Here is a 26650-nt window from a genome sequence, read left to right on the forward strand (position 1 = left end):
TTAAAGTTAAATATTATTTATAATTTTAACTGAAATATAATGTTATTTGGAGAACCAATTTCTCATCCAGTAATCCTGTTCATAGGAGAATAAGTTTTTGAAACAAATTGATTTTGTGGGGGGAAAGGGGGGTCCGATACTTCTCAGTATCACTGAAGGTAAAGAATGATCTCTTGATGGTCACTTTTGCCAATTTTAATGTGATAACCCACAAAATGTTATTTTGAAAGAATTGCATAGTCATCCTTAGATAGGAAACTGAGAAATATGCACAAGGAAGCATGAAATGTATACGTTATCCCAAGCTATTCTTAGTATTTTAACAACTATTAAAATTCAGGTGAAGAAACACTTAAACTACAAAATAGCTATGCCAAATTAATGCTGTTAATAGGATTTTAGATAAGGTAAAATGATATTCTACCCCTATAAACTAAATGCCTCTATTTCAAAATAAAATATCATTACAAAAACAAAATTCATTACGGTAAGTATTTTGTGGTTTAAAAGTTTCTTAATCTCTATTTTAATAGTCTAGCGATATAAATATAATAAATCATTTTCCTTCCCCCCATAGTAAACATTACCTTGCATATAGGTTGTAATACTGGATTTAATTTATTTTGCGATTTGGTTTATATAGTAAGTTGATTAAATTTAGTTATTTAAATTTCATTTTGTTTATTATGATTTAATTTCAGTTTTGATTTGCATGCTTTGTGGTTTAAGTGTTTTCTAATCTTTTAATTTCAATAGTTTAGCAATATAACTACAACCACCACCCATAGTAAATATCATTTTAATAACTTCTCATAGCAATGCTAAGTACCAGAGAATGTTCCAGGTGAAGAAAAAGAGAATTCAGATCTCTTTCTGGTGCAGTTTTGGAAATGATCGTGACAGCCAAGTCCGAATAGTAGTGCCATTGTTATAAACAAAACTTTGACTTGATGTTTCTGCAGATGGGCAATGTCTGCTACAGTATCTTTTTTGGAGAAGTAATAATTAATTAATGGCTAACAAACAATCCAAACAAAACCCCAGAGAGAAAATATTACACATGCTAATATTTAAAAGCATCTGTACTAGTAAATAATCCTTTCACTGACAAAGTAAACATTTTAATGTAAAATGTATTCTTTTAGTGAAATTTAATTACTGATGCCAGTATTCTCTACTGGCATCAGAAAATGTATAAGAATGCTTTCCAAAAGATCTGTTACCTAGTGCCCCCCCCCCCTTGTGAAAGAACTGCTTTTTGCAATAATTTCATGTCCCTTCCCACCACCACCACCACCAATCACTAATCTCCTGCTTTTTTGATGTCAGAAGTTGACTTGGATTCTATTTTGTTCTGTTTTCATTTTGAAATGGCAGGGGTGGAACTAGTTGAGTTTGTTGAAAAGTCGGAGACCATCAATGTTTTTGTTCTAAAGGGCAATGATGTTAGTGTGCTACTCCGAGGACTTTAGTTTGGGAGAATGGTTATCAAGGAAGGACATTTCAAAAGAAACAAATCTCTGCATGAAAAGGTGGAAGAGTACTAGCCATGCAGTGTCCAGTCTATGGGATTAAGCATATTTGAAGTGGCTAGTGGTTTGGAGTAACCGAAGTAAATATGGCTCTAGTGATTCTTTCAGGCTGAGTTTGTTTCTTATAGAGCAGTGGTTTCCATTCAACTTTAATGTAATATTCTCTTTTCTAATGTCAAATTTTGTGGGTCCCCACATAATAGTAGTAGTACGTATTTCAATGATTGAGAAAATACATGACAAGATATGTGAATTAATTTGTATTTTATCAATCAGAGCAGCCTGTACAAACTATTATTTGAAAAATAGTAGTACGTATATGGTCAAAATGTACTTATTCATTCTACAGAAGGCACTTTTGCTTATTTATTGTACTTAAAGAAAGAAAAAAAAGAAAATCTCAGTTTCTCTGGAAGTGTTGCTTTATCCATAAATCGGGAATTTCAAAGATGCGATTTTTCCCCGGAAATTCTCAGGAAGAAACCTTAACTTGCAGCTTTCAGACATTGGAAGGCTGGTTGTTAACGGTGACAGTTGCAACCACAAACTTTTAAACAAGAGAGAGAGATGGTTTTATTCAGCTTGTTTTGCTATATAGAATTTAGTGCAACAAACAGTAAAAATCTACTTTTGTAAACAAATATCATGGAGAAAAAGGCATCAGGAACTTCAAAGCTTTATCAAATAGTTTTTTGTAGAATGAACATCTAGCCAGAGGTCATCCAGGTGTTTCTGTTTGAAGATTAGTTCCTTACAAATTTGCAGACTCCTTACAATAACTTCACAGCATAAAGGTTGGGAATCACTATTCTAGTAGGGAGATAATTAGCATTAGCAAGGGCACACGATTCAAGAAAGCAAGCTTATATAGCATCAGCCAAAAAAAAACCAAAAAAAAAAAAAAACCACCCCTTCTCATTTTATCCATCCACTCGCTCCAAATGTTTGTCTAGTTCTGCTTTGAATCTGTTTAAGCTAACAACTTCTACAATGACAGATGGAAGTTTGTTGCAGCAATCAACCACCCACTGGCTAAAGGCAAACTTCCACACATCTGTCCTACAACTGTCTTTCCTCAATTTGAATTTATGCCCTTTCAGATTATTCGATTATTCTGAGCAAGAATCCCATCAGCATTGAGCATGCTTAAACCATTCAAGGCTTTATACACCTCAATCAGATCAACTCACAGGTGCCCAGTTTCCAGACACTGTAATTTGCAAGACTTAAACCTTTCTTCGTGAGAGCAACCCTTTGTTCCATTCACTAATCATGTTGCCCTTCTCTGTACTCATTCCAACAGCTCTACATCCTTCTTAAAATGAGGCCTCCAGACCTGTATACAGTTTGAGGTCAGGCTGCATCCTCAAGATACAGCCTGACCATTGCCTTATGCAAGGGGATAATCACCTCCTTATCCCTGCTAGAAAAATTGCTGTATATCATTGACAAGACACCATGAGCTACTCTTGCAGACCATCTGTACTTCCCAGAAAACATATCTGCCTGCACAATTACCCCCAGGTCCTTTTCGTTCTCTACCACTGTCGGTGTATTACTATAGAGTTGATACGTAACTCTAGGGTTACTGCTTCCCATATGTAGTACTTTACATTTGTCAATGTTAAACTTCAGTTGCCACCTCAGCCCATCTACTCAACTTTTCTGGATCCTTTTGCAGCAGCGTACTGTCATTAGTGTCATTAACAACCCTGCCGACCTTCGTATCATCTGCACACTTGGACATTAAGCCTGATATACCATCATCACTATCATTAATGAATACAGAAAACAACAGTGGACCCAGCACTGACCCCTGAGGGACTCCACTAATAACATTAGTCCACGAAGAGCAGTGTCCATTGATTACCACTCAACCATCCCTTTATTCCTAGCAGCAATTTGCCTTGAATAGCACACCACTCCAATTTGTGCAACAGAATCAAAAGCCTTTCTAAGATCCAAATATATATCAGTTATTCCCTGCACTCAGTTCCTTTGTGACCACATCATAGTATCCAATCAAATTGGTCAGACAAGACTTCCCCTTAACAAACCCATGCAGTGTCCGAGCTATAACTGAAGTCTTGTCTGGATGATCCTGTAATGCTTCCTTAACCAGTGCCTCCAATAATTTCCTAGCTGTTGAATATAGACCATATAATATGAGACCAGGACTTTTCACTGTCTGGATGCTGCTAATTTTGTAGATACCCCTGGGTGGTGTTTCCCCCTCCCTTCTTTTTTTTTTTTTTTTTTTTTGTGGATTTTGTGGAAGCTGCACTCTGTTTCACCCTAAGTTGACAACAAAGAAAAGGCTTTCTTAACCAGTTTGCACTTTAATGTAATACCGAAGAGTATACCCATTGGATTTATGTCATCCAGTAGGTATACTCTTCTTGAAACCATGTACATCTTATCCTGCTATAACACACTATCTTGCAATATGTATTTGAAGTTGTGCAGACAATTTTATACATTATCTGACCACACAAAAATCCAAAGTTATGTGTACAAAACTTGTGCACCGCATTATTATTTTTCATTAATGTCATTTCAGTTTATGGTTATCTGTTAGCACATGTTGCGTATTTTATTATATTTTTTTGTGTAAAATTTTACGTGCTGTTCCTACTTACTCTCTCTCTCTCTGCCCATTTTGTAAACAAATAAATACATAAAATGATAGTGTTTTAAAAATATGGAAAGCATTAAACATTAAAATAAAAATTGAAGTTTAAAAGTTTTGGTGAAAACTTTTGGAAAATCATTGCTGAACATTCAAAAGCAAAAACAGTGACCTGTTGAAAAGTTCGATTTATTTTTGAAGAGAAAATAAAAGCAAACTGGGCAACCAATGTTACATTCATTCTTTAAAAAAAACCAGCCCAATACAAGACCCAATTTAAAAAAAAAAAAATCCCCATCAGAAACGAGACAATATTGCTTATGTATGTGCTATTTCAATAAATGTTTATTTAATAACAAGAGTTTTGATATGTTATTTACCAGTTACAGGATAAGTATTTATAATTTATAACTTTTCTGAAACCTATGTTAGCACCTGCTAATTTAATGAATGCTTTAAATTTGCTGAATTTGAATTATACTTGCTTGCAGGATACACTAAATTTGTAGTATTGCTTCGTGCAAACCCAAGGAAAGTGAAGCATCGTATGTGCTAGATTAGCAGTAGTTCAAAAATTATTTGCAAACCATTTCAATGTCTGTAGTATATAATGTTTTGGAAATAATTGTCATCTTAATTTTTATTGGTAAATGTTTACACTTTTTTGTATTATAGATTAAATATTTATGAAGTAACTGTTTATTTTGAATTAAAAATCCTAACAGCTGAATATAAATCTTTCAGAAGGAAGATATTGAAAATGCTTTGAGGGCAAATAACATGAGTTTGGAGGATGCTTTAGGTGAGAATTTTTATGATGTAGTATTAATAATGGTAAAATTGTTTAAGGTAGCAAAGGCTGTCTAATGTTAATTTTGGGGAGACACTTTTCCTATAACAGTAAGCCATGCTTTTCTCATCAGATTTTTTTGTTATTTTTTTATACTATTAGTTAATTTGTAAGTGGAATAAAGTGATATTCCACTTTGATTTGTAAGTGTAATAAAGTGATGTTATCCCATGTGATTTTAAATCACTGTTTAAAATCAGTGCTACTGAATTAAGCTACTGATTTAAAATCACATGGGATAAAATGCGTATAACTCCCAGGCAGACAGTTACGATCCCTCATCTCTAAAGTGAAAACACCAGTTCCCACCTTACTACAAAGTGGTCTGGTCTACTGCAGCTCTTGCCGTGACTGCACTAGCTGCTACGTTGGGGAAACTGGGAGACGGCTTGGAAAATGTCTTTCAGAACATGAAAGAGCAATCCGCTTAGTGGATGTAGAACACTTGGCCATTGCTCAATCAGATAATATCAAAATTTTCTAAGGCAGACCGGGATAATTATTCTTCTATCTCTTTCATTGAATAGATTATCCAATTGTGCATCAGATGAAAAAACCTATGGCAGACAGCGAAATAAATGTAATTTGTTTTGCTGTCTTTACTAACCAAAGTCCAAAAATGGTTGAAGGATAAATCAACCTGGCAAAATAACAACCTGGGAACAGTTAAGATCTCAATCCAGTTGAAAATTGTTGGAACAAAATGGGTGTTTTGTTAATAGGAAAGAAACTAAGACCACTTAGAGAGAACTACAGGAGACATTAATCCATGTTTGGTACTAGTGTATATTGTAATGCATGTTATTTGTAATGAGACTCTGGGAGTTCTTCCCCCACTCCACATCAGGCAATGCAATGAATACAAAACTCTGGAAAGGCAAGATTTATATAGGTTAGTGAGTGTTTGTATAGTATTAGTGTGGTGGTTGTTGTTCATCTGGCCTCAACTTGGCTGTCTTTTCACCAAAACCCCTGGTTTACCACCACAAGGAGACAGGTCGAGCAGTAGGGAGTATGAAGCAATGGCAGGGCAAACGCTGTTGTTAGCCAAAGCTACAGACAGGGAGAGCACAGTAAAAAAAAAAAAAAAAAGTGAAGGTAAGAAGGGGATAGTGGGCAAGAAGTATTGTTCTCTATATTGATTCTAATTTGTTCCTGTTTCTTACTATGAACAAGCAGGTAACCCGTGCATCGGCTCCATAGTTTATAACAGGTAGGAACACTGAACAGTATATTATTGCCAGGGTCTTTCTTTAGAGCCTGGCAATCGTGCCTGCATAATTTCTCACTTTTTTTTACCAGATGTGCCAAATGGGGATAAAAAAGTGAATTTAGAGTTAAAAACAACCCCCAGGTATTTTAGTTCTGATACCTTTTTTACAGTTTTTCCATTAATTTTAGGAGGGGGTGTCTAACTTTCAGTATGGATTTAGTTTTTTCAAATTATCCTGAACGTGTGCATTTGTGCCCACTCCTGCAGCTGCAAGAGGTGGCATTTGATCTTTGCTCTACAACCACTTGCATGTTACCTTTTACGAGGAAAATTAAGTCATCTGAAAAAGCTAGCCTTTCCATCGGGCCCAGATCCAAGGTCAGAAACTCATCCAGAAGAAAGGGCCAAGGATTGAACCTTGTGGGCAACCTTTATTCACAGTGCGTGTCAATTCATGGAACCTTGTATGTACTGAGACACTTCTGTTTTTAGGTAACTTTTAATTTCCTTATAAAGGTTTTGTGGGGCATTTGTCTGGCGGAGTCTTCTAAGGATACTAGACCAAGAGAGTGAGTCAAATGCCCCAGCAAAGTCAATAGAAATTGCCAACATATACTTATCCTCTGTGTTTTTAACTGCTGTCAGTAGATGGTGCATAGCATCCTCCATAGAGTTGCCCTGTTTAAAACCATACTGATTATTTGAAAGTAATCCTGCTTCTATGTAGTATTGAGATAATCGGTTATATATTAATCTTTCATATATTTCCCATAGTACAGGGAGTAGGGCAGGTCTATATTGGTCTATATGATTTAGGATCAGTAGGGGGTTTCCTCAGGATTTTTAAGAATTTAGTCTTAAGACAGCTTTTTTTCTATATTTTTGGGAATATTCTGTCAGGCAGTGGTTGTATAAGTCTATTAATTTGTTAGATTTTATTTCTGCTAGTATTTTTGATTATTTCAACCTCTAACAGTCAAAACCTGGACATTTATTGTTCTTGGTTTTAGCTAATGCTCTTTCTAATTCTTCTGCAGTGAACAGAGGTGTTCTATATTGGCTTTGTTATAATCAGTATTTCCTTTCATGAAATCAATCTGGGCAAGGAAATAGTTCCGAGTAGTGTGGATAATACTAAGATGTTCACAGATTCTGCCCAATTGGGGTTCCATCTGGTTTGACAGTTGTTTCTATAACATCTCCTCATGGCAGCCTGTTGGTCACCATTCAGCCGTCATTCAACTCTCCAAGAGGGTTTTTTTTTTTTTGTGAACCCATTAGTTCCCACCAAGTGCCTCCAGGATTCTTTTTTCTTGTCTCTAATGAAGGCTGTATACTGAATACTGAGAGATTCTTATAGAATCTCTCAGGAAACCCACCTAATAATTTTGTGGCCAAGAGGTTTTGGCATGTTGAAAGTGTTTCCTTGCCCAATGCACCCTTCTCTTGAGTATAGTCATTTCAGGGGACTATCTGCTTTTTCATTTTTTTTCCTTTGGATAGACAGGTTTGATGTATTTGTTAGACTGTTTGTCATAATCAGTGCTTGCTCGTCTGGGCTACATTTGTTGTTTGATCTAGACCACTCATTTTTCTGCTTTTTTGCAGCTCAGCAGCTGTAAGTTCTGTGATCTGCCAGGTTGCCTTTTGTTTTTTAAAAAACCTTTTAATATCTATTGTAACTGTCTTAAGTTTAAAGGTGATAGCTCTATGATCTGATGTGGTCCAGGTTGGCTGGACACACCACTCAGTAATTTTATAAACTATTGAATTGGTGGCAAGAGTGACAATGTCACTCTTGCCACCAAGAATGGTATTAAGGGTAAGTTGCTACAATGGATAAAAGGATGTTTGAGTGGGAGAAGACAGAGGGTGGTAATCAATGGGTGCTGCTCTTCATGGACTAATGTTGCGAGTGGAGTCGCACAGGGTTCGGTGTTGGGTCCTCTATTGTTTTGTATATTTATCAATGATATTGATGAAGGTATATCAGGCTTAGTGTCGCAGTTTGCAGATGATACAAAGGTTGGCAGGGTTGTTAATGACAGTAATGGCTGTGTGCTACTGCAACAGGATCTAGATAATTTGGGGAGATGGGCTAAGAAGTGGCAACTGAAGTTTAACCTTGACAAATGCAAACTACTGCATATGGGTAGAAGTTTTTTTTTTTTTGATTTGGTAGTTGGCGCATCGGCTTCTGTGGCCATATTGCACCTCCCAAGGTTTTTGCAGTACTTTGATCCAAGCCCGAGGCAGGAATCGAACCCGCGACCTTTGGGTTGCCGGGCAGGTACTTTACCTACTCGGCTTGGGTAGAATTAACCCAAGAGAAAAGTACCAACTGTGTGGTACTACACTTAAGGTGGTAGAAAATGAAAAAGACCTGGGAGTAATTGTGCAGTCAGATATGAAGTTTCTGAGCAATACAGACAGACTGCCAGGGCAGGTCATGGGGTTTTGTCAGTGATATATAGGAATTTTGCTAGCAGGGAAAAGGAGGTGATTGTCCCCTGTATAAGGCATTGGTGAGGCCACGCCTTGAGTACTGCGTACTGGAGGTCTCATTTTAGTAAGGATGTAGATTTGCTTGAGCGTGTACAGAGAAGGGCAACAAGATTGGTGAGCGGAATGAAGGGATCCTCTTACCAAGAGAGGCTTAAGTTCTGCAAATTGCAGCAGCTGGAGACTAGGCAGCTGCACAGTGATCTGATTGAGGTGTATAAGGCCTTGAATGGGTTGAGCACACTGAATTCTGATGGGATCCTTCCACTTGTTCAGATTACGAACCTAAGGGGGCATAAATTCAAATTAAGAAAAAGACAGATGTAAAATAGATGTGTGGAAATTTGCATTTAGCCAGCGGGTGGTTAATTGCCGGAACAGACTTCCATCTGTTGTGGAAGTTGATAGGTTAAATGAATTTAAGGAGGAACTGGACAGGCATTTGAAGGGAATTGTGTGTATTTTTTTTTTTTTTTTTTTTTTTTGGCTGATGCTGCATAAGCTCATGCACTTGCTTTCTTGCATCACATGCTACTACTACTCTCCCACATAGCACTGCTAAAAGTTAGTAGGTTATTTGGTTGGTTTAGCACTTGAAATGGAGAGATGGCTATGTAATCTGATATTTGGTATGTGTGTGTGATTTGTCTTGTGTTCAGCTATGTGAAGGCTGACCGGCAGTTGACATCAGCACTCGCTGTGATAGTTGCAGTAGTAGCAAGTCTGTCTGCTTGTAGATATTCTATAAGTATAAGTGTATTTAGTGTCAAATGGCACCAGGGGCTCCCCCCATATCTGCATTGCTTTCATTGTAGGCATACCAGTTCACTGGTAAGGCCAGAGATTTAAAAGTATATGGATATTGTGTGAGTGTAGCGTTGTGTATCGTTGTTCTGTTCTTCTGGCCATTTAGCCCCTAGACTCCTGCTGGAGTCCAATGTTGCCCACACTTGGCCCCGTGGAGGCAGACCAGGTACACCAGTATTGAGAAATTATTTGCTCTGGCAGGCCCTGCCACCTAGTTTCCTGAGATTTCAGTGGCTATGGCCTATGGAATAAAAACAAAAAAAAATAATAATAAAAATAGGGGGTGATGGACGCTAGAAGCTAGTTAAGCCGAAAGGGGTTCACATATGCAGTGAGAATTTGGATACTTTTAAAAAATTTCCATTGTGTGGGGCATTGGCTGACGATATAGACGAGTAGGGAGGGAGACTGAAGACTGGGGGGTAGACAGAAGTATAGGGACGATAGAGAAGGCAGAACAGTGGGCATATCAGTGTCCCACCAGGAGAAGAAATAGGGGAGGAGGGAACAGGAGCAAAGGTTGCCAATAGGGCATGTGGCAGCAATTTCTGCTGTTTAGTTCGGTTATGATGTTTGGATTTCCGGTCCACTTGGTTTGCTTATATTTCGTTTACTCAAAGGTTGTTTCAGGATCAAGTCTGGTTATCTCACTTCCGATATGAGCTCGAGTCGAACCCTTGTCCCAGGGTGCAATCGGAGGGTTGAGGTTTGCACTCTGTCCAATATCATTTGGGGATACCCTCCGTTCACTCTTTGTCCTAGTGGGTTTTCACTCTCGCTCATTCTTGGTCCACTTAAGTGGGTATGTTTTCCTCATCAATTTGGTTTTCTCCTGTTCCTTTCAGTTTTGGTCAGGTAAAGTCAGTGTCCTGGTTTGCCAGTTGTTGTGGAAGGAAAGTTCAATCCTTCTTCAGCTGAAGTCTGATATACCATCACCAGTATCATTAATAAATACAGAAAACAACAATGGACCCAACACTGACCCCTGAGGGACTCCCTAATAACATTAGTCCACAAAGAGCAGGGTCCATTGATTACCACTCTGTCTTCTCCCACTCAATCATCCCTTTATTCATAGCAGCAATTTGCCTTGAATACCACACTGCTCCAATTTGTGCAGCAGTCTTCCATGTGCAACAGTATCAAAAGCCTTTCTAAGATCCAAATATATATATATCAACGTTATTCCCTGCACTCAGTTCCTTTGTGACCACATCATAGTATCCAATCAAATTGGTCAGACAAGACTTCCCCTTAACAAACCATGCTCTGTCCGAGCTATAACTGAAGTCTTGTGTAGATGATCCTGCAGTGCTTCTTTAACCAGTGCCTCCATTAATTCCCCTGGAACAGAAGATAAACTAACAAGTCTATAATTACTTGTCGCCCTTTGATCCTCCTTTGTGAATTGGGGTCACATTTGCACATCTCCAGTCCATGGGTACCTCCCCTGAGTTCAAGAAATCTCTCATAATTATGGCTAAGGGTTTGCTTACTTCCTTTGCTGCCTCCTTTAATATAACTTGATAGATCCCAGGTGCCTTTCTTATGTATATCTTCAACAATTTATTCTCCACTTTGCTCTCAGTTATTACAAAATCATTTAGCTTGCTGCCAGAGTTTTAATTCCCCTCTGGCATTACCCTCCCTGAATAACTCCTTGTGTGAATGTAGATACAAAATACTCATTTTGTTAGCTACCTGAGCAGGATTATCAACAGTTGAATCATTGATATCCAGTGGACAAATCTGACTCATCCCTTTCCTTCTAGAGTTTACATAAATAAAGAACCCTTTGCTGTTTTTCTTTGCATCCGTTGCCAGAGATTTCTCGTAATCTGCCTAACCTCCTTTGTGACTTGGTTACAGACCAGCTTATCTATCATAAGCTTTCGTGTCACCCATTAATTTTTATATATCCCATGCATTTTTCTTCTCTGCCACGTTTCATTAGTTCATCTGACATCCATTTAGGCCTAAACCTCGAACAATATTTCTTAGTTGGTATGAAAAGCCTAGTAACTTCCAAGATTAATTCTCCCATTTATTGATATTTATTAATAGTTAAGGCAAAGCTAAGTAATATTTGACAGGGTCTCTCAAAATATTCCAAAATAAGCATTTTCAACCTTTATACAACAATTTTAGTAAACACAACAATTATGTCTGAAATGTTATCAGAAGCCCCCAATTTGCTTCAGTTTATCATTTTAAATGAAAAATAAAATGAAAGTTCACCAGGTGCAAACTAATATTTAGTTGAACTGGCTCTGGCCCTGATGACAGCAACACGCCGTTGAGGCATTGACAAGATCAAAATCTGAAGATAAGCTGATAGTGTGTGGCTCCAAACACGAATTATGGCTTCTTGAAGTTCCCAAAAGGTCTTTGATTTCTTTCCAGCAACTGCAGATTCCACACGATGCCAACAGTTCTCTGTAGGATTCAGGTCTAGGCTGGTTACCTGGCTAGCTAAGAGTTGTAATGGACCGTTCTTCCAACCATTTTTTCACCTGTGACAAATGTAAACACATTGCTGTTGAACCTCTAATGCAGAAATGAAGTTAAAAGTAACTACAGATTTACACTTTTTGCCCAATGACAAGGAGCAGAGTTGTCCTGAAAAATGCAGTTACCTGTCAGGTTAAAATGGTCTCTAATGGTTGGCAGCAATTTGCCTTCCAATATAGCCAGGTATCCATTGACATTTACGAAATTTTTTATAAACTGCAGGTGACCTACTCCGTGATACGAAAGGCACCCCCATATCATGGTAGGGGATTTCTGTAGACACCACACAGTCTGGATGGTATTCTTCACGACATCTATGGCGAATCGTTTGTCTGTCATCAGAGCCATGCAGGTTGAATTTTTTCTCATCTGAAAAAATAATTGTCTTCCACTGCTCGGGGGGCCATTTGACATGCTCCTTACACCAAATTAATCGGGCCCTTTTCATATTTTTTTGTGAGGAGGGGCTTCTTAGGATGACAGGCTACAAGTCCATTTTTGAAGAGGCATCTTCTGACTGTTACTGCACTTGCTCCCACTCCTGTATGTTCTTCCCATTTTCTTTTCAGCTCAGACAAAGAAGCTTTACAGTTTTTAAGGCTTAATCACTTCAAGATGCGGTCCTGTTTTGGCATAGAGGCTTGTTTGCATCCAGTTCCTTTTTTCCTCTCAGCAGAACCAGTATTCTTGAGTTTGGAAAGAAATCTACTTACTGTTGACTGATTACAAGACACTCTATAAGCAATATGACAGGAAGAACATCCTCGCATAAAGCAACAATAGCACTCTTGCAGAGCTTGCTTATATAGCTGAAAGTAACAGCTGATGCAATATTACATCATCACCTACACATGTTAATCTTATCTGATGCAATCTGTAAGAAATATTGCTATATACTTAGGTTATTCGGATGACAATTACAGTTTTAAGGTGATGCACTTTTTTTGAACACCAGTGTTATGACTGGTCCAGCCATTATAGATTCTCTGTCGTTCCTTCAGTGCCTTCCAAATTTTTGGTGTAATTTCTAAGATTTTATTAATCTGTCCATTTCTTTTGCTTTTAGTCCATTTCTCTTTTCAGCATAAACTCATCAGCAAATTCTTCTATTGTCATTTCACTGTTAAAATTTTTGTAATAGCTATCCAAGATTAGGTCTTTTTCCAATACTGTTTGAAATATATCGAGCATTATAATATGGGGATTTTTCCCTCTTGGCTTTTCAGGTAGCAAGCCCGATTTTTCCACCTCAGGTTTTTGCATATTATTGTTCTTTGCTTCTCTCAGATATCATATAATATGATATTTGAAATTGGTTAAGATTCTAAAATTATTTAGTATATCTTTTGGTGGAGACAATTTTGGTATTTTTGGAAACAGCTGATCAATTTCCTTTCAAATCTGCAGCTCTTGCTCCAGATGTACAAAAATTTTTTTTTTTTTTTTTTTTTTTTTTTTTGTTAAACTACTGTAATTAGTGATGCCCTCAAGAAATGAGATATCAAATTAAAACTTGTTCAAAACTTGTAGTCAAAAAAATTATGAACCATTGTATTAAGATAGCAACACACAGAAGAAATGTAAATAGATGCAAAAAAATGTCACATAGGGTGATGAAATGTTGTCTTGTTGAGTATAAAGACTGCATGTAATCTGAAGCCAGAATGGGGAAAATGCATGATATATCAGACTTTGAAAAAGATCTTATCATGGATTTACTTTTATCAGGATCCATGATTCAAGAAATGAAAGACATAACTGGTTTCTCAAAAGCACCCATTTAAAAGGTTTTTAATGACTCAAAAGCAAGTGGTTCTTCCACATCTCAAATGCATTAATGTAGCAGAAAAAGAATACTTCAAAATACTTCAAAGCCATCATACTCTAAGGAGGACTGTACTGGAAAAATAGGAGATCCAATGGGCAACAAATGAATTCAGCCAAGCCCAGAACTGCCCTATTTTATCCTAAAACATTCCCCATACCATGTGCAGGGAATTTTGAAGAAATTGGGTATTGGCAGTCACCTGCCTATTCAGAAGCTACTGTTTTTTTTTAGAGAAAAAAAAAACAGAAAAATCTGCCCTCAGTGATGCAGAGAACATCGTGATTGGGCAGTGGAACAATAGAAGAAAGGCATGTAGTCAGATGAATCACTATACAAGCTGTTTTGCCAAATGGTAGGCAAAGGGTGTGGCGAGAACCTCTTGAAGCTATCGACCCCACTTGCCTTTTAAGACAACCCAAACATCTGACAGTATTATCGTCGGTATCCGTGGAAGGTTGCATGTCTTCTGGGAGTACCGGAAAGTTAAAGTGTGCGCGTGCATGTGCACATCTGAAACTTTGGGTGAGGCTAACAACAGAATGGTTTTTCTGCAATCCTTTTCTAAAGGAGTCAATTGGAACAGACAATTAGGAATTTTCTTAATTCCTATGGTAGGAATTAAGAAACTAGTAAAGTTTAAAGCCTGTTTATGTGCAAGAGAGAGAGGGAGGAAACATTTTTAAAAATTTTAGTTGTTTAATAATTTTTACTATTTCACTAAAAATAAATGGGTTCTCTGTATTTGGTCCTTTTTGCTACATCCTCTATTGCCTTAATTGATATTTTCGATTATCCCAGAAGAAATGTGAAAAAATTGAGCACTCTTAATTTTGAAATTCTTAATTCAGGAAATAACATCAAATAAATGATTCTTGTCAAAAAATTTTGCTTATCAGGGGGTATATAAAATTCTTTAATTACAAACCAGCAAAAAGATGCTTTGGTGTGATTAAATTTTACATTTATTTATTTTATTTTATTTTTTGTTTTTCAGTTGAACTGCAGTCATTGTCAGTTCGAGAAAATAGTGCAGTAGAAATGGATAGCTTTGGTGGTCGTAAACTGCGGCCAGGAAGCGTAGTAGATGAACTTGGATTAGCTGAACACAGTCTCGATCCTTCCTTTGGACAGGGTAACTTTCATGGGCCAGCAGGTTTTCAAGGACCTCAAATCCTGGCTCCAGGATTTGCTAGTGCTCAGGGTTTTAAACCTCAAGTTAAGGTTTGTATGCCATTAGTATTTACTGGATTACTATAGCTATTAAAATTTTGACCTTGGATTTTTTTTTTTTTTTTTTTTTTTTTTTTTTAAGAAATGAACTAAAAATGCTCTAAGCTTGTCTATAAATAGGTTGTTGTTTGGTTTTTAGGAGCATTAGCAACTAAGGCCATATGCTCCGGGGATATGCGGTGGTCATTCCCTGACCCCCATACTCCGTATTTGGTGGTCACTGGCTCGAACCCCGGTCTAATCAAAAAGTGTGCGCTACGCACTGCTGCTCCTGCCCGCCTGGCTATGGAGGTGCCGGTCTATAAATAGGGCAGTTTAGCAGTGGTTTGACTTAAATTCTAGGTGGTAGATGACTCTCATCAACCGGTGAAATACTACCACTTTGCTTATTGGAGGCTTGAAGTGGTGGAACCCATGTTTAGTCTCTAGAGCTAAGTTCCGGCCAACCCTTCCCTATCTCTTCCATTATGCAGTATGATTGATGATTTTTGAGGTTATGATGAATGTTGTGGCGAGATCCAATATTCCTTACATTTCGAGGGTACAGCTCTAAAACGGTGTTCACAGGCCGGCCGCTAGTTAGTACACCGGACTGAACCTATTGGTAACTCTCTAGGAAGCTTCCGGATCAGCTAGTGTATAATCTTGCTACCTCTACTCTGCCAGATAGTGACTGGAGGGAGTCCGAGTAGTGGGTATGCGGGGAGCATTGTCGAGGCCACGTTATGTCAAGGATCTGGGTATATTCTTACCACGTGTACACCATATCCAAAAATTTCATTACTTCATACAGCATGTCCCACCCACTCTTTCTTACTATTGAATACACCATGAATTGTCAAAATAATAGAGCAAGCTTATCTGCGAAAAGATCTAAACCTCCCAAGGACTTCCTAATTCATTTCACAAATATACGTGGTCTCAATTCTAATCTCAACGATGTCCATTTCCACTTGCAGTCTTCCAAACCCCATGTACTTTTTCTGACTGAATCTCAGTTATCAGTCGATTCAACTACTGCTCATCTCAGATGTCCAAATTATTTGCTGTATGATTCCTTTTGCCTCAAAGGTGGTACTTGTGCATATGTCCGTTCTGATATTCCAGTCAGAGACTTGGCAATTTGGAATCTCCTCTCTTTGATCTTCTGTGGCTTAAAATCTCTCTACCTCATTGTGTCAAATTCATCTGTTGTCTCTACCGTTCTCCCAGCTCCACTAATCACTTGGAGCTCTTTGACTTCCTCTCTTTGCAACTTGGCTTTCTCCAGTCCAACTTTCCTAACAGTGAGGTAATTTTCCTTGGTGATTTTAACTTTCACAACTCCAGCTGGCTTCCGTTTTCTAGTCACACCGACCCAGCAGGTCGAGATGCTGAGGCTTTTGCAATTACTAATGACCTGGCACAGATTGTTCATTTACCTACAAGAATACCGGACAATCCTAATCATACAGCCAATACGCTTGATCTTTTTCTCACAAACGACCCTTCTAAGTACAAGGTTGAAGTGAGAGGTCCTTTAGGCACTTCAGATCACAACTTGGTGATTGCCTCTTCTCCAATGGAATCTTTATCTCATGGCTATTCCCAACCTCGTATTGTTTGGCATTACAAGAATGCAAAATGGGATGACCTGCGAGACTTCTTTTCTTCTTTTCCTTGGTCTGATTACTGTTTCAAAACTTCTGATGTCAACGTTTGCTCAGATCGTGTCAGTGAAATTATTCTTGCAGGAATGGAATCCTTTATCCCACACTCCACTTTAAAATCTCGTCCTTTATCTAAACCTTGGTTTTCCAATAAATGTGCTAAGGCTGTCCAAGAGAAGAACGCTGCATATCGTAATTGGCTTGTTTCTAATTCTTCAGTTTCATTTTCCACAGAAGATCCATGGTCCATTGTTAACTGTCATGCTGGTATAAGCTGCAAATTATTATTAGAATATGAAAACTTTTTGTTTCCAATTTATACTCAATCAGTATTGAGCATTTAGTTTTAATGTTTACCACTAGTGAGAAATAATTTCACATGGATAAAATTGTATGAGATTGCTTTTCAATTATGTGATCATTTTCACTCAGTTTTTAATTTAATGCTGGAAGTATAGATACTATTTTTATGTATTAAAAAAATCTAATATCAGATATCGAATATCCTTAATTTTCATATTTTATTTTATTAACAGGGCTCAGCAATGAATAGCAATACTCCTAGTCTACTTAACAGTGTTACTATAGGTGGCCATGCTTCTAGTCTCAGCAGTATTAGTAGTCTGAGCCCTGCTTTGGTTCAAAAAATTCTGCAACAGCAGCAACAGCAAGCCCAGCCATTCACACCTGTAAGTAATGATTGCCCCACTCCTGCCTTCTTTAGTATTATGCATTTTTTATTTAGATGTTAAGACATGCATTGTTTTTAGATTCTCTTTGGATAGTTGAGGCTAACACTTGAGAAAGTTCATTCAAAGGTTAGCTTGATAAGGAGGGGAAACATAGTATTTTATTTTTTTGACTGATGCAGCAAAATATTGAGATTCTTTGTACCATATGGTTAATAAAAGATCCATGGTCCATTGGATCTTTTATTAACCATATGGTGCAAAATTTATTAACCATATAGTGAATTTCTATTCCTTAGAAAACTAAGCTATATTCTAAGAATAAGAAAACATGTTTTATTTTAGTTGCGTGCAGGAAAAAGAAAAAAATAATAATGAAGAGAGTGAAATATTGAGCAGTTCTGATTATCTACTTTACTTCTATTACAAGTTAAAAAATTTGTATAAACAACAAGCACTGAAATCATTTTTGCAACAAATGTCAAACTTCTTTTCATTATTACATTTTCATACTTCTGTTAATTAAAGTGTGTAGTTTAAATTTCATACAGAAAAGGGTGAGTTTGTCAGATTGCTCATTTAGAAGTGTTGGGTCACTTATTCTTAATAGTAAAAGGCATTTATTTGAGATAATATAAGTGGCTTAAAAGGGCCCAAGTAGGAGTGGGCTTACAGGTCGGTATGCAGTAACTTGAGATTTTTCACAGTATTCCTCATGGATTGAATTTTCACTTTTAATTGGTAGGAAAGAAAAAGAAATGGGTATGTGTTTAATGTAGATGACAATAGTGTGTTTTCTTATATAGTGCTGATTGATAGTGAATGAGAATAACAAGGAAATATAAAAATTTAAAACATCAAAATATTCTTTTGAATGATACACTTAAATAAAAACAACTACAGGCAACCCCTGTATAACACGATTTTTGCCCTAAAACACGATTGATAAATTGCAGCAATCCTCGCACAACATGGTACTTTTCTAGATTTCAAAGTTTTATTACTATTGGATAACACACCAGGCCATCCAAAAGATTTAAGTCATCCAAACATAGAAGTTATGTTCCTAACACGGCTAGAGAATTTTGGTAAAAATTTTAATGGCATTTTTGAGCTTTTGCACAGAGAAAACACTGTTATTATGTTGGATGTAATTTTTCAACATTTACACTCTTGAATCCTGCTGTTGACTTGCTAGTCAAAAAAATTTATTGAGAAATCCCTGTTTTTTTTTTTTTTTTTTTTTTTGTGTTGGAAAATTCCCTGTTACATTCTGTGCTGTTGAACTTGTGAAAAAAAAAATCTAATTTCAAAGTTTTATACAACTTATTTTATTCAGCCATTAGATCAAGGCATTACATCCACCTTTAAAACTCATTACAGTAAATCGTTACAATGGATTTTGGAAAAAAATTTATTCCGAATTTGTTGAAGTAATGGAGGCATGGAAACATTTCTCAGTTGTGGACTGTATCAGAATCATAGCTTTATCGCTGAAAGAAATAAAACTGTCAACAGGTGCATGTTGGAAAAATGTATAGCCAGAGTCAGTTCATTTGGGGAATGTCCAACTGGCAGAAAATGGAATCGGTGCGATAGTAAAACTTGCTACGTTTTGATAATATGACTATTGAAGCCCTTGGGGGTATTATAGTTGATAGAATTGCCTCCCCCCCTCCCCAGGCCTGGTGGACAAGACTAGTTTGAATCCCGTCTATGACGAAAGAAATTTTTATGGGTCTTTTTCACAACGTGACAGAGTTTGTTGGGCTCAGGTGAGGGTAGCATATTTTTTGATGTGAATAATGTCTATGCTGGGTACCCTACGGCGCTCAGGCTGTCACAAAAGGCGAAACGTCTAACCGCTGTTACTCCGAAACTAATACACGATAGAATAAACAATTTATACTTATTTTTCAGATATATAATGCCGTTGGCGAATATGCAAGAAAAAATTAGAAAAATTGATATTTAACTTTTTGGTTTTTCCAAAAAAAAAAGGAAAAAAAAAGTGAAATATCAATTTCTAATTTTTTCTTGCATATTTGTCGATAGCAAATGACCAAAATGTGAACCTTTTTAGTTTTTTCAAAAAAAAAAAATAAATAAATAAATAAAAAAAAATCACATTTTGGTCATTTGCCAATTGCGCCTTGGTTAATTTCACTCTCAACTTCTAAACTATGATAGACATAAACAGTAAGCAACAAAATTGTTGCTATCTGAGAGCTCTACAAGGATATATAACTAGATTTCAAATTGGGTTTTTAGTTTTTGAGAGTTGAACAACTCGCTAAAGTAACTACTTCGTTCAGTTACTAAGCATTTGTCGAGCAGTGCGTTCGGGTTTCATTTAGTTAAGTTGTGATAATGCCGAAAGTTACATCAACTAAACGTGTTCAAAGATTTCGATAAAATCACAAATCTAACATTGAAAAGCAAGCGCCAAAGTCAGTGACAGAATGCAAGAGAGAGAGTTGTAAGCATAAATGGCAGCAAGATCAATTAGAGGCAGATCTCCTGCCATCAACATCAAAAAGAACAGTGCAATCGGCGAATGAAGATCGTGAAGAATGTTTTTGAATAATTTGTTCAGATATGTCTGCAGTGTTTGTGACACTGTGGTTTCAGAATGATTTGAGATTACCAAACCATGTACAAATTCTTGAATATGAATTTCCAGAGCAGAGAACATGGCATCGTTTATGCTTTGCGATATATGCTTCACAAGCTTATTCATAGTCTTCCAAATTCTCTCTTCTCTCTAAAAAATGTTTTATGCCATTCAAACATGCAACTCTTGATATACTATCTTCCCCTTAAACTTGATGCAATAACTCAACTTTCAATGCACCTGTGGATAGCACATTTGGTAGGATCACAGTCTTCCCCACACTGGGTGGAAAAGATGCAAGTTTGAATCCCGTTGATGATGGGAGGAATTTTAAAGATATTTTTCACAACGTGGCTGAGTTAGTTGTTCTCAGACTGGGGCAGCATTGTTTGTTTTTTTTTGTCCAGCAAACAGAAAATCAACCTCAGAACACAAGCAATTTGCAAACAATATACACTGAGTGCACAGAAATCATGGGATATCTACCTAGTAGCAGGTAGGCCCACCTTTTGCCCATATAAGGACAGTCACACGAGGCTAGCTCACAAAAGCGTCCCACAGCTATTTCCATGCATGCTTTGCTGCACTGCTGTCCATAATTCTATCACTTTCCTGGTTGGAGGATCCAAAGCTTCAACTGACCTTTCGACAGCATCCCAAAGATGCTCCACAGGGTTCATATCTGTGAACAGGGAGGCCATTCCGTGGTGGTAAACTGTTAAAACATGCAGAATACTGTTAAAACATGTTCTAGTCACCATAAACTTGACATAACTCATAACTTTCAGTGCTCTTGTGGTTAGCACATTTGGTAGGATCACAGTCTTCCCCACACTGGGTGGAAAAACCGTGAGTTCGAATCCCATTTATGATGGGAGGAATTTTTACAGATATTTTTCGCAACATGTCTGAGTTAGTTGGTCTCATGTGAGGGCAGCATGGTAGGCTCTGTGGGGGAGCTGCATTGCCCTGCTGGAAGAATCCATTGACCTATGAGTACATGATGACCATGAAGGGATGCTGATAGTCTGTAAGGATGGACACATAACCTGGACTGTTCGGAGATGGTCCAGGCATACCAGAGGTCCCAACATGTGCCAGTTGAACACTCCCCAGACCATTACGGACTATCCACCTGCCTGAACAGTTCCTTGTTGACATGATAGGTGCATAGCTTTGTGCAGTTTCCTCCAGATAAGAACCCTCCTGTCCACTCGAAATAATTCAAAATGGGACTCGTCTGACCGGGAGACCCATCTCCGATCATCCAAGGTCCAGTGCAGATGTTCTTTTGCCCAGTTCACGTGTAGAGTCGTGTGTCATGGTGTTAGCAATGGGACTCTGGTGGGTCAGCGGCTCCCATAACCTGTTGCGGCTAATGATCTTGGTGAAGGTGTTTCTGGCACCTCCCTCATTGAAGTCAGTGGTGATTTTTGGCACTGTTGCTCTCTGGTTGGCCAGCGCTGTAGGTGGGAAAAGGTGGTGGAAGAATGTGGCCATTGAAGTCTGTCTCGCATTGTTTCAGCCAACCAGAGAGTGACAGTGTATATGTTTAGCAGAGATGGGGGCACCCCCCCCCCGTGCCGTTTAACACTAAACACACACTGTCGCTCTCTGGTCGGCTGAAACAATGCGAGACAGACTTCAACGACCACGTTCTTCCACCATCTTTGTCCATCCACAGCAGCAGCAGCAGGTGCCTCCATAGCCAAGTGGGCAGGAGCAGTAGTGCATAGCACACGCTTCTTGATTAGATCGGGGTTCGAGCCTGTGACCACCAAATACGGAGGATGCGGAAAGGTCAGGGAATGACCACCACATATTCCTGTAGCAATATAGCCTTAGTTGCTAATGCTCCTAAAAACCAAAAATAACAAACCGTCCGCAGCACATTGTCCACGATGAGATGTTATTCCGGAAATGGCGTATTACCGATACACTCTTGATACTATTGAACGGTGATGGTGCAATTTCTGTACCACCTCTGCAATAGTGGCCCATGCTTCGGCCACCCATCATCATCCTTCTTTCAGAGTCAATTAACTCACGATGTTTATCCATACGACATCCAATTACTGTCAACGTGAACATATCTGTGAAGCGGTGGGTTCATCCACTAGCGCCGCATTACCAGGAACCAGGTATCCCATGAATTCTGTCCTTTCAGTGTACATGGAGCAACATGGCCTTTATTTCCTATGCTCCCAAAATTGAATAACAACGTCATAACTTTCAGTTATTGTTTTCTTTAGTTGTGTTGAAATCTTACTTTATTTTGTTGGATTCTTTTATCGTGGGTTTTTTTTTTTTTTTTGAAAATTTTCTGAAACAGAAGGTAATGAAAACCTATCTCACTGCAAATTGAATGAGCATGTCAGAATGTGACTTGACAGATAAGTTTGATGTCAAACGACTACCTTTGTTTCACAGGTAGTCATTTGTATGTAGTGGCTGCAGTTCGGTCTTATTATTTAATAGCCACCCACACCTTGTATATATGTATAGAAACAGACAACAAATTCTTCATTGTGAGCTTTTTTTTTTTTTTTTTTTAAATTTCTGTGCTTCCCTCAAGAAATCTAGTTTTTCTCATCAGTTGTTCACATTCCACCTGAGGTTTGGATGGAACATTGTGATACAGAACAGATGAAAATCATTCCTGTTTGAAATCATGTTTTTAATAATCTTCAAACCATGAAGAAAATGTACAAAACAGGACAGTCATTATTTATTATTATTAATTTTTAAAATTTTATCTGCCTTATGATATATGAAAAGTAACTGGATACACGTTGGTTTCACATTGATGTCCCTTCTTTCACTACTGTGATTCTCAACTCTCCTGGATAGGCTTGTCATCAATGAAGGGTAGACTGCCACAAGTATATTCCTTTTGCAGATGCGTATTTGGGACGTCCATTGAGGTTTACATACTACCCTTTCAAGTACCCTCTGGTCATATGTGTAATTACCAGGGGCTACTTGAAACTGTTGTGGTATTCTACTCTTATGGTAACTTCACTGAATATCAAACAAAGGGTAGTTTAGGCTGTCAGCAAATCAACATTGTAAATCTAATATAATGAAAGAGGCTTACGTGCTCTGGATTCATACTACGAAAATTTTTTATTTCTCAGAGCAAACTAAACTAAAATTACAATTAATTAGCTTTCAGCTGAGTGGACAGCCTTCTTCAGATAGAAAAATACTTTGAATGGCAATTGGAATAGAGATGTGCACTGCCAGGATGGTGCGTGAGGCACGTGGCTACGTCACCACCACCATACGTCACAGCCACAAACATCAACCTCAAACAATTAGCCACGCGCCTCATGCACCACCCTGGCAGTGCACATCTTTATTCCAACTGCCATTCAAAGTATTTTTCTATCTGAAGAAGGCTGTCCACTCAGCCGAATTTTAGTTTAATTTGCTCTGAGAAATAAAAATAAAAAATTTTCGTAGTATGAATCCAGAGCACGTAGGCCTCTTTCATTATATTCGGACTATTCTTGGCCAACCAACATACGATATGGTTGTGAGACTACAGAAAGATTTCATCTTTATAGCCCGTGGCAGACAACACCTGAGCTTTGCACATAGATGCAAAGCTAACAAGATTATACCGAAAGGGTTTCGGTACAAACAACCGTTTTCTAATGAGCGTATGGGACGTGCCTGTCGGAACTTCGGCTTCAAGACTCTGCGCATATGGATCGGCTGTCTCCACCATGACATACAACGTGCTTCAGCGAGCAAAGCAGCCCTACTAGCCGACCTTAAGGCTCTGATTCCCGATCCTATTTACACCAATGTAATCAATACTTTATGTTACCAGGCCGTCAGAGAATCAGATCGTTATTGTGCCCGACAGAAACGTAAGTTCAATACTTTAATTAATGAATCCCGTCAATTTCGTCGCCAGCATAATGCCCCTACCACAACTTGCACGGATTTCGTATTGAACCCGAGCAGCAAGCAGTTATCTGCAGAACAAATAGACTTATTGACCCTTGGCATGACATTTGCTGTTCTTCCAAAGTAATCACCGACATCGCCTTGGGTGTGGAAACATGTTTATCACGCCTCCCAGAAGATGTAGCCAACACAATCCGCTTAAAGACTGCAGCAGTTCTACACCATGCTCTTGCCCCGTCTCTTCAAACCTCAGCCGTATGCAGATTTCTACCCTCAAGGCACTGAAACAGGATTCGTCCATCGTCATTCTACCCGGCGGACAAAGGCCGTCGTACGGTTGCAATGAACCACGCTGATTACACGGCGAAAGCCTTACTGCTTTTACGAGACACTTCCGTCTACAAACCCTTAACCGTTAACCCCAACAGAGTATTGGAACGATGGGCGTCAGAGGTGAATATCCTCATCAACAGTTGGCTCAAACAGGAGAAAATAACGCAGTCAACCCGTAATCACCTCCGGGTGTCAGATCCCACAGTTTTACGGCCTGCCGAAGGTACACAAAGAAGACACACCACTAAGACCAATTGTATCCTGCTGTGGATCACCGACTTAAGAGTTGTCTAAGTTTGTCTCGAGGCTTCTTTCTCCTCTAGTTGGCAAGACCACCTACACCGTCTCCAACAGTATTGAGTTCATAGAAAGGATCCACACTATATCCATCTCACAAGATCAAGTCATGGCATCGTTCGATGTAATATCACTCTTTACCTCCATCCCAGTGGAACTTGCCATCTCTTGTGCAAAACAACTCTTAGACAATGATGAAACCTTTAGCGACAGAACTAGACTGACGCCTGATGACATTTCCGCCACCCTCAGACTGTGCTTAACAGGGGGTGCAATCATGTTTAACGACTCAATCTACCAGCAGGTACATGGCACAGCCATGGGTTCCCCTGTCAGTTCGGTCACAGCAAACATCGTGATGGAGGAGTTAGAGAGACATGCGTTTGCACACGCATCACATCGCCTTTTGGTGTCGCTATGTAGACGATGTGTTCGTAGTTATCCCTAGAGACTCAGGTCAGCGACTCCTAACCCACCTCAACTCACTATCGCCCCTCATAAAATTCATGATTGAGCTGGAGTCGAACAACACTATTCCATACCTAGATACCCTCGTCCGGCACGAAGACATGCTTGAAGACGACAGTTTATCGTAAACCTATGTGTGCTGGCCAATTTACCAACTTCCGGTCAGCACACGCGCGGGGCCACCTCCTCTCCACTGCCTGAATCTTGCTAACTCGTGCCTGGACACACTCCAGCTCCGCAGATGAAAGACGCAAAGAGATCACCAGGGTCAAAGTAGACCTTACAAGGTGTGGCTATCCCATCGACATCCTTGACAGGTGTGATCTACAGGCACGCAACAACGTGACAACCAACAGCAACGCCAACAGTGAAGAGTCATCCACGAGAGCATTTATCCCATACTACCCCAACCTGTCACAACAGATTGGTAGAATCCTAAAATCACATGGGATAAAGTGCATCCAACTCCCAGGCAAGAAACTGCGTTCTCTCATTTCCAACGTAAAAACACCCGTCCCCACCCTTCTACAGAGCGATTTGGTCTATCGCATCTCTTGCCGTGACTGCACTGCCTGCTACTTTGGAGAGACTGGATGTCGACTCTAGAAACGTCTCTCAGAGCATAAAAGGGCGGTCTGTTTGGCAGATGTGGAACACTCGGCTATCGCCGAGCATGTCTGCACAACCCACCACGACATTGACTGGCCCCGGGTGCCAAGCGATTGTGACTGAGCGATTTCTCTGTGCTATTACTGCGATTTCTCAAAAGTGATTTATAGTTATTTTGAGTTCTTCACGTTAATAAATCTATTCATTTAAAAACAGCTCTTGTAACAAAAACACTTGTACAGAGCAAGAAAGGAAAGGCACCTTTCTTTATTTCTTCTAGTTTACTACTAACCACTTACTACTTTTCGCTTGGTCACACCAGGCACTGCTCCTGCCTCCCCGTGGCGGGGCCGGTAACCTTGGCAGAAAAGTTCATCTGCCAGGGGCTAAGAGGAGCCAACATGGAACAAAGTATGTTTCCAACTCTAGAGCCGTCGAGCTGTCGGCCAAACACAGAAATGAACCATGATTCGTCGCAAGCAAAGAGGTTGAAAACCAATCCCTCGGCGACAGACTTACCTGCATTCTTAATCATGCACTCGCTATCTGATCAGCCTCTCAGTAAGCTATCCCCTTTTTTAATCCAAAAACACCTGGAAAGTATTGCAGGGTCTCCCAAGACGGTTAAGAGACTGCAATCAGGGGACTTACTTATTGAAACCATAAATGGCAAACACTCTGAAAAATTACTTAAAAAGACAACTTTCGCTGGTATTCCAGTGAAAGTAACTCCACATGCAACCCTAAATACATCAAAGGGTGTAATATCTAGTTGGGACCTGATGAATGTGACGGAGGAAGAAATTAAAGAAGAGCTTCAGGAGCAAAATGTAATAGCTGTAAAAAGAATTATGATAAAAAAAGACAATATTCTCACACCTACCAGAAATATCATTCTTACATTCAACAGTCCAAACCTACCCACATCAATAAAAGCTGGATATCTACTTTGCCGCACTCGTCCTTTCATA

The 26650-nt window shown here is 38.8% G+C and overlaps 1 protein-coding gene across 4 annotated transcripts in view; it reads left to right on the forward strand.

Moving 5' to 3' along the window:
* The window catches only part of LOC150083194 (protein Gawky-like), a 295134-nt gene that overhangs the window by 182189 nt on the left and 86295 nt on the right, over positions 1-26650 (forward strand). For all 4 annotated transcript variants that reach the window (XM_090377898.1, XM_090377901.1, XM_090377900.1 and 1 more), the window contains 3 exons: positions 4906-4963; positions 14867-15093; positions 17288-17440. In XM_090377898.1, the coding sequence (XP_090234024.1) occupies positions 4906-4963; positions 14867-15093; positions 17288-17440 (438 nt within the window). The remainder of the gene's footprint in view (positions 1-4905; positions 4964-14866; positions 15094-17287; positions 17441-26650) is intronic.

The sequence above is a fragment of the Mastigoproctus giganteus genome, chromosome 7 (genome assembly GCF_048544385.1).
Source record: "Mastigoproctus giganteus isolate SK-2022 chromosome 7, ASM4854438v1, whole genome shotgun sequence".
In the NCBI taxonomy this organism is placed as follows: domain Eukaryota; kingdom Metazoa; phylum Arthropoda; class Arachnida; order Uropygi; family Thelyphonidae; genus Mastigoproctus; species Mastigoproctus giganteus.